Here is a 9,707-nt window from a genome sequence, read left to right as displayed (position 1 = left end):
TAATTCCATTTGTTTATTTTTTCTTTTGTCGCTTGTGCTTTTGGGGTCTTATTCATGAAATCTTTGCCCAGTCCTACTTCCTGGAGTGTTACTCATATGTTTTTCTTTAGTAATTTTATTTTTTCTGGTCTTATATTCGATATTTAATACATTTTCACTTGATTTGAGTAAATGGTAAGAGGTACAGATCCAGTTTTATTTTTCTGCATATGGATGTTGGTTTTGTATAAATACAGAAAAGCTCCCCTAGAGAATATATTGAATTGACTAAATTATTCATTATTAGAATTACCACCTCCTTGCTGCTTTAGAACTGGTAACAAACATGTTCAGTGCGGGAAACATTCTTATTCTGTTTATAGCCAAATTTCTATACCAGAGTTTTTTAATGGCATTTTTCATCTCTGAATTTCTCAGGGTGTATATTAAAGGATTCAACATGGGAGGGATTACCGTATAAATAATAGCAATGGATTTGTCAATGGGAAAGGTGGAGACAGGTCTCACATACATGAAAATACAAGGAACAAAAAAGAGGACAACCACTGTGAGGTGAGAGCTGCAGGTGGACAGGGCTTTGCGCCTCCCTTCCTGGCTGTAAGTTTGAAGGGAGCTTAAGATGACACCATAGGAGATTATTAGAAGGACAAAGATGACCAGACAGATTGCTCCACCATTGGCCACCACAGTGAGGCCAATAACAGAGGTGTCAGTGCACGCAAGTTCCAATAATGGATACATGTCACAGCCGGAGTTGTCAATGACATTGGGGCCACAGAAAGGAAGATTGCACACAAAGACAAGTTGAACTGTAGAGTGAACTAACCCTCCAACCCAGGCCACCACCAACAGCAGGATGCACACCTGTCGACTCATGATGGTCAAGTAGTGCAGTGGCTTACAGATGGCCACGTAGCGATCATAGGCCATCACCACCAGAAGGAAGACCTCAGCACCTCCAAATAGGTGTTCTATGAAGAGCTGCCCCATGCAAGCTCGGAAGGAAATAGTCTTTTTATCACTGAGTAAATCTGTAATCAATTTGGGTGAAACGGCAGTGGAATAAACAGCATCCATGAGTGACAGACAGGCAAGGAAGAAGTACATTGGGGAGCCCAAGGAGGGGCTGGCAATAACAGTCACCACAATGAGCAGGTTGCCCACCATCGTCACAACATATATGAGTAAGAACAGGACAAATAATGCTTTTTGCACCTCAGGATCCTGAGAGAGGCCCAGGAGGACAAATTCTGTGACATTATTATGCTGTCCCATTTATTCTTCTCTAAGGCATATATTAGAGATGAGAGCTCAGGAGGACAGGACCTATAATGAAATTGACAACAGAGCTATGAATACGTCCATTATATCATGAAGTACATCTTCATTGTTATATCTTCCACAGTGCTTCACACACAATAAACATTTATTAAATATCTATCAAGCTCCTCTTCCAAAGAGCCCAATATATCTTCCTTGACAAATCTATTTCTCTTCAGAAAATTCTTGTTGGGCCTGCAGGTAAAAGGTTCTATCTGTAAGTCTTAGAGAATATTCTAAAGGGAAGAGTAGCCAAAGGCCACACATTGAATAACTACCGATTTAAACTATGTGACTTCTTGGCACAGAAGTGAGCAATGACAAATAGGGCAAGGGTTTGTGCTTTCACAAAAACTTACTCTCTGGGCTTAGAGATAAACTCTCAAAAAATAAATTGGCATAAAGTCAGTCCTTTCAGTTTTTAGCATGTGCTGAGTAACTGTTATGATCTCTGTAGACTCAGAAATAACAGCTCTTCTGAAATTTCTCATTCAATATGATGAAACTCCACTATTAGACATTCAATTCTTTATGTTTCAAAGGATGTTCCATCTTCATTAATCTCTCATTAAATTTGAAGCAACAGAAATTTGAACTGTGTCAAATAACTTCAGAATTATTCAGCACATTTTTCCCTGCAACAATTACTGGGTCTGATTTTCTGTCAACTTTTTAAGGGACTATAATTCTCTCCATTTTATCCTTGCCTATGCCTAAAACACAATACTGAACACACAAACATACACTATCCTGATTTTCAGCAAATAATTTTGAACTGAAATGAACTAACTCATCACTACCACCAGTCACTGCATTATCATTTAGTATTTTTTTCAAAACTCTTAAGATGACTTAGGTAATAAAAGGAGAGAAAATAGACACTGAAAAGAGAAGAAGACAGTGTGACATGTTTTATTTATGATGCTATTTCAGCAATGACAGTAATTCAAAATAGAACTTCAGTTCTTAGTTTCCAAAAAGCAACATACTCACATAGGAATTCCAAGCTCAATGTAAAAAGGCATGGGTTTGAGGCATTTTCTAAATATAATTACAAGTCTGTCTCAGTTCGATCATTGGAAAACAAAGGGACTGATGTGGACAATCTCAGAATCCTTTCCTGTTGAACTATCTATGATACTATTAGTGCAGAACTACCTTATTCTATTCTGCTGACATTTTTTTTCATTTTCACACTTTTAAAATTAAATAATTTCCAAGATTATCACGTTACTTGAAAAATGCTAGCCAGTGGTAAGTGAAATTTGATCATTACAAAGAGCAATAATGACTAAATTTTCACGTTTGATGTGAAGTGACTTAATCCAAGATGTCCTTTGGGAAAGAGCACAGCACAGTGATGAATACTGTGGCCTCTGGAGCCACAGTGCCGCTGTTCCAGTCCCAGCTTCATCACTTGCTGTGTGACCTTGGACAGCTTAATAAAACTATATGTGCCTCCATTTCATCATTTTTAGAATGGAGTTACCAATATTGCTTACCTCTTAGGGTTGTTATTTTATTACAACAAGGTAAAGTGCCTAAAACACTGCCAGACACCTGGCCAAAGGGTGAATATCTGAATGCTAATGACGCTATTATCAGTGTTCAGTAATACTACACTGTGAACACTGGATCAGAACAAATCATCTGGATGTTTATCAACCTCATGAGAATCATAGACATAGTCCAGGATAAAAATGAACAGTGTACCTATAATTCACAGACCCCTTTCTGTGCTTAGTCTAAAATTATGTGTCTTAGGAATTATCTATTTTATTATATGTAAGTAGTAATATTTACTTACGATGAAATTTATTTTTATGAGAAGCAAGCAGAATAACAGAAAAGAAGTTGAATCCATATCAGAGAGGAAGCTAAATAGTAGGAAATGAGAAAAAGAAAAATCAAATCAGGAAACAGAGAATGTATAGTTAATAAATGAATATACACAAGTGAGAAGAATATTAATGCAATAATTCAGTGAAGCTAGTATTCTTTATAAAATCTTCTCCAAAAAGATTTCTTTTAGTTAGAAGTTACTGTAAGCCCAACTTCCTGAAGGTCTATGAAGTGTACCCTCAGGATGCTTCTGAGGGAGCAGTAACAAATAATTACAGAGAACATCTTAATAATGAAAATTTTTTTAAAAAAATTTTTTTAATGCTTTCTTAAAGTCTGTAGATCTGGTGGTTAAACATAAACTCAAACAACAGAGAAGAATGAGACAAGTACAGACAAAAAAACGATTTTCTGATTACTCTCTACTGATGAAAATTGCAAAATTACTAAACCTCAAATGTACACGAGATGATTTCATTCACTTAGATTTGGCAGCAGGAGAGCACACTTGTAGAAGAGTTGGAGTTTTCTTTAGAAGCCAGCTGTGAGGAACCAGCTGCGTGGCTCTTTCGGATTACTACTTGTGGCTTATTCAAGAGATCTGTCATATAGAAGCTATAGACTGGAAAAGACATACCTATTGAAGAGCATAAGAGGAGAAAGTAGTCAATATCTAATTCTCATTTCTCTTTTCCACACCTTACATTCTGCAGGGTTTACTGCCCTTACTACCTTTAATCATCAATGATACATTTTACCAGGATAAAATGTATCTTCTATTAGAAAGTTTAATTATTTACTTATAAAGAAATAAAGTTTGTAAACTATCCTCAATAGTTTACATCTTCAAAGATGTGTGATACCTTTAAAAACTAAAAGATACTATCACTAAGCTTTCAACTTAAACCACTAAGTTAACACTTTTCTAGAAAAAAAAATTCCTAAGAACATGACGTTTTAAAAGATAAAATTCTATAGTAACAAAAATACCCTCTACAGTACTTTACAATTATAGTTTTAAAAAACTCTCTACATCATAGTAGACAAGGTACATCCCTAAGAATGGGTTTCTTTATGTGTATATACTAGAATGTTTATTAGGATAATTTTAAGATTCATACACAAAAGCTCATATCAAGCTTCTAGAACAAAGTAGGCATTTCTTCCTTTACACTGTAACATGCTTGGTATAATATGCAATCTCAAATTCTCTAAATGAAATACATCTAAAAGTAATTACACTTCTTTATCAATATACCATGTAAAATATAATATGCCCTAAACTAAGTTTATAAATCCATTGGTTTATTTGTTATACAGGTAACATGCCACATATTCCTCCTCTTATTTGGCAAAATGAAAAATAAACACCTATCAGATTCTTTACTAAAACCAAATATACTTCATATATTCTGATTAATTTCTTTGTTATGCTAGCTTAATTTTCCCAATTCAGATTCTTCCAATTAAATCAAAAGATATTTAAGGCAGCTATATTTCAATATATTTATGGAACTTTCAATGTGTATTTCTTGTCAGTTGTTTCAAGAACTCACATCTTGTGTCTTGTCCTTGGTCCAGAAAATCCATGCTTCTTCACTCAAGGTAACTGTAGATACCTCCTGTATCCATGTGTGATCACTGAACACATGATAATATATGACCGATCAGTAGCTCTAGAAATAGTTCCCAGTGGCTATAGTGTCCATATTTCCACATAGGCCTCCCATAAGCTCAGTCTTTCAGAGAAGTGAGGTATCCAAAGTGGATTACTAAAATACAAAAAAATAAATATAAATAAATAAATAAATAAACAAATATACTGTGAGGCAATTGAATTTTCTCACCTGCTAAGAAAATTTCTTCATAGAAAAGCAAAGACGCTATGTTTGCCTGACTATGTGAAAAGTGACCTAATTAGTGAAAATTGACCTGGCCAGGCCCATTATTTAGAAGCAGAAATAAATGAACAGAAAACAAAACAAAACTGAAATTATTTATTTGAATTTTTCTCTTCTCATTACAGTGAAACAAACAAAAAGCACTTTACTTTGAAATTTTTTATAACATTCCTGTGCCTAGCTATTAAGCTCTGCACCTACAAGTCAAATGCAAGATATTAACTTCATGGAAAAGTCAATGATGGAGCTCTCTCACAGGTAGATGCAGAACACTTCAGTCTTTCAGTCATTCAAATAGCATAACCTTAAGACCACGTCATCATTAAAAGAATATTCCTATATCTCCCCAATGTAAACTCAGGAAATTGAGAGCTTCAACAAGTTTCTGCAGGCAATGATAGATATAACAAGAAAACATCACACCCAGAGGACTAGATACCAATTAAAGACATACTCCAGCTTGGGCAGTAATTTGAGTTTTCAGAAACCTCTTGGGTCATTCTATCTGTGCGATAACTCTTCAATTTTATGTGTAGACAGAGTCTGTGACTATTTGCATCATCACTCTTTTATGTGAAAGAGACTGTAAGATCATTATAGATTAGTTTATTAGTATATTTGGAACAAATTCAAATGAACTTATCTCTCCCAAACAGTTTTCTGCCCTAGAACAATCCCTCAAGAAAAATGACTTGGGTCTTGCCAGGAAAGAGTAGCTAAATGCCAAGGACTGTGAAAAGCCTATGCTGTAAAAAGAAGCATTCTAAAGTAAATTAATACATTATGAGTTTTACATTATATAATATTTATGTAAGGCAAATAATATTTAGAATGCTGTTTAATTTCCATGTGTTTGTATAGTTTCCAGAGTTTCATTTGTTATTAATTTCTAGTTTTAATCCATTGTGGTCTGAGAAAATACATGGGATAATTCCAATTTTTTTGAATTTATTGAGACTTGATTTGTGACCTAATATGTGATCTATCCTGGAGAATGATCCATGTGCTGATGAGAAGAATGAATATTCTGAGGTTGTTGGATGGAAGGCAAATAATATTTAAACTAGAATGAAAGGGGAAGCAACCACACCCCTTGCAAATGAGGGTGTTATTCTGGCTGTTAGAGAGTCTCTGCCCAATATGCAGAAATCCTTGGACCTGGGAGATCATTGATGTTCTAATTTTTGAAAAGATTGGTAATTAGGTTGAAGTGGAGACTTTTAATCAAGGCCTGAATCTGGGTCATATGTAACTATAATGATTGTTAGTCCATTAATTCAACCATATAATTTTAGTCCAATATCAATTCAGTAACAGTTTCTACAAGGAAGAAATTCTTGTTTTCTACCAAGGGAACAGTGTCTAAGGGCTTCTCCTGTTAGTTCCTTAACTTGACTTGCCATCAGCTCCATTAAGCATCTTTATCTCGTCAGCACGTGTTTAGTTAAATACTGAATCTTCTGTCATATGTGCCTTAAATGAAGAGTCACATAAATACTTATCTGAACCAGCTAAAGGGTTTTATTGTGTATTGAGATCCACTAAAATTGGCAGCTACCCAGCCAACCCAGCAGTTTTCAATTTATTTAATAAGCAGATTAAGTCCAACAAACTGTAAAATATGTGTTACTTCTAGGATTTAAACAGTAGTTCTAAGCACTGTGCGTCTCTTATTCATAAGCGGTAAAAATGCATAAACGTCTTTAATTCAGAACTACTTGATGTGATCAAAGCTACTGTCAATTAAATTATGACTCCAAGATGCAGAACTAATATATGCATAAGGCATAATTCTCTGTCCCTTCCAGCTGAGTTCAAAGAACTACTAATGCTTTCTGCTTACATGAATGAGGCAAACGCATTTGCTAGATCAGATGATGCCTACACAACAGCCAAGAATCCAAATTTATTGCTTTCATTAAAAAAATGCATTGAAAATGTTAACTAATGAAGATGTTGCCTCAAAGTATACCACAGCCTACAGGAATTCTCTATAATCCATACATATTGCCAAACTAGAAAGCTAGAGACATAATATATATTTATCTTCTATAAAAGCAAAAATAGCTTATTTTGCATCAAATCTCCAAATGAGAATTTTAAAAGACCTAGAAAAATCTAAAATTCATGTGCTTGAAAGCATTAAAAAACTGAGAAGGAATGACAAGCCCCAGACTTTTGGGGCTAATATTTTGAAAAAAATGCCTGAGAGCTAAATCCTGCATTTGGGGTCTCTTTTCTCTAAAGGTATGGGATAATTGTTAAAGCCACAAATGAAAGACTGAAAAGCTGTGTGCAAGTTTCTATAGATGCTTTACCTTGAGGGACAACAAATGACATTGAAGGTTTACCACAAAAAAGAGTCCCTCAGTCACAAAGTGTTACTCTTCTCTCTCTGTAACAGAGACACAATAGATTACTCAAAGAAACATGAATGCAATGAGAAGCCCAAAGGGACTGCACCTCAGCAAGTCCTCTGTTAGAAGGAGAAACTGGGTACAGCCCCAATTCAAAGTTAGCTTCTGTTTTTATTGTAAAGACAAGGAGGTTGCACAAGAAAAATCAATTGATTCAATCATTTCAAAAGAACACAAAGACATGGACAATGTGACAAAAGTTATCAAAATCTAAGTATAGCTTAAACAATAGAAACTAGTAACATCGTTTAAATTAAGAACATGACATTCCAAAGTACAATTCATGAAAAGCTAAGTTGATCAAACTGTGATCCTTATCTAATCTATAATATAATCTCTCCCTAAATGATTGAAGCAAGTATTACATTCTTATGATTAAATCTAAGTATAATTGTCTCTAAAGTTCTCACCCAACAGCTTGCCCTTAGCAAACATATTTCACATTTTTCCCCACAGCAATTCTTTCAACATCTTTTAGCACCCATCAGTATGTTAAATAATCAAAGTACATAATTCCATCCCTAAACAGTGATTAGAATTGATAGGCTTTTGCCCCCTAGCTGTAGGCCGTTGCCTCCTAACTAAAGACATTTGTCCCATACATGCATTACCTACATACAAACCCTATACTAAAAATCAACTGAGAATCAACATATAATTGATTAGAGTTAATTAGATGGGATTCTGCCTGCTAGATGTAGGCTGTTGCCTCCTAGCTAAGGACTTTTGTCCCATACATGCGTTACCTAAAAACCCTATATAATAACCAAATAAGAATAAAGATTTCTAACCCTCTGTAACAAAGGGCTTTCCTCTTGGAGTAGGGGTGAATACACAATAAAGTAGAGTTCAAAGAAATTCAAGTCCAGCTTGAAGCATCTAATTTCTTGATGGATTTAAGGTCATCTGGAATTTTTACCTCTTCAGTCAAAATGGCTAGCTAGAAACAAAGGAAATCCTCTCTTGAAGAAGAAAGCAACATTAAAAGTCTTGAATTGTTTCTACAAGTTTTCATGTACAAAAGAACCGGGATGGGCCCATTCACTGCAGACCTGTCTAGTAACCCAGACAACTGCTCAGACCATCAGGATGGGCCTTTCCACAGCAGACCTGCCTTGCAGCCCTGACCATCTCTCAAAAGCACCTTGCAGGGCTACTTCACTACAGACCTGCCTAATGGCCTTGTCAACAGTCTGAGAAGGGGCTGAATGGGCTCATCAATGCAGCCCTGCCTATTGACCCCACCTATCACCAAAGAAGTGACTAGACAAGCCCCCTCACTGCAGGCCTGCTGAGTGGTTCTGCGTACCACCCGAGAAGGTATATGTTCACATCAAAAAAATAAAAATAAAGCTATAAACAAAAGTTTATTGTAGCATTATTCACCATTGCTGAAAGATGAAACAACCCAAATGCCCATCAACTTATAAATAGGTGAACAAAATTAGGCATATCCATACAATATAATGTAATTCAGATTAGGGAGGAAGATCGTATTTTTTTGTAAATGTCTTTAAAACACTGGTTTTTGTACAATAGGAAATGATTTGAAAAGTAGGTTTAATTCTTTATACACATGTACACACAGAAACACACATACACATATGAACATATATTATCTCTTTCTCTAACACCTCCCACACACATGCATGCATATATGCATACTTAAAGCTTTAAATGTGAACAAATGTAAGTTAACCTGAAGAAAATATTAATAAGTTGTTATATAATTTTGAAGTACAAAAAGCAGAAACTCAGAGTATCATTCAGAAACACCATTGAAATAAATTGTATAAAATTATGACTCTACAAAAACAACATCTATGAAAAAATGTTTTTATTATAATTTATAAAATCTCTTTTAAGTCAATAGAAATATTTTGACTATGTCAATGAAATTAGGTAATGTGTATGAAAAATCAGGTCATAAAATTACCAATGGCAAAATATCTCACTATTAATAAAATGAATGCAAACTGTTGATTTATAGTGAGATATAATTTTACTTAAATAATGTACAGACTACAAATAGTGACAAAAATCTATGTTCAGTAACTTTAGGGGAGAGAGCAACAAAAATATTTTGGAAGAAATGTATACAAAGATATTTAAAGATTTTATGGAATTTTTCAAGAGTTTCAGAGAATTAATGAAGACTTAAATATATGCAAACATGTTATATTGATGAATAGGAAGATTCAATACTACAAAAATGTCAATTCTTTCC

At 34.6% G+C, this 9,707-nt stretch overlaps 1 protein-coding gene across 1 annotated transcript; it reads right to left on the bottom strand.

Annotated features, from left to right (window-relative positions):
* Positions 1-288: 288 nt before the first annotated feature.
* LOC134376459 (olfactory receptor 4A5-like) lies at positions 289-1,275 on the bottom strand. The gene has a single exon (XM_063095000.1). It carries the CDS (start codon positions 1,273-1,275, stop codon positions 289-291), a length of 987 nt encoding a protein of 328 aa, XP_062951070.1.
* Between the last annotated feature and the right edge of the window lie 8,432 nt (positions 1,276-9,707).

The sequence above is a fragment of the Cynocephalus volans genome, chromosome 4 (assembly GCF_027409185.1).
Source record: "Cynocephalus volans isolate mCynVol1 chromosome 4, mCynVol1.pri, whole genome shotgun sequence".
Taxonomy (NCBI): domain Eukaryota; kingdom Metazoa; phylum Chordata; class Mammalia; order Dermoptera; family Cynocephalidae; genus Cynocephalus; species Cynocephalus volans.
Note: the sequence above shows the minus strand (reverse complement) of the source record. Positions and strands in the feature narration are given on the sequence as shown.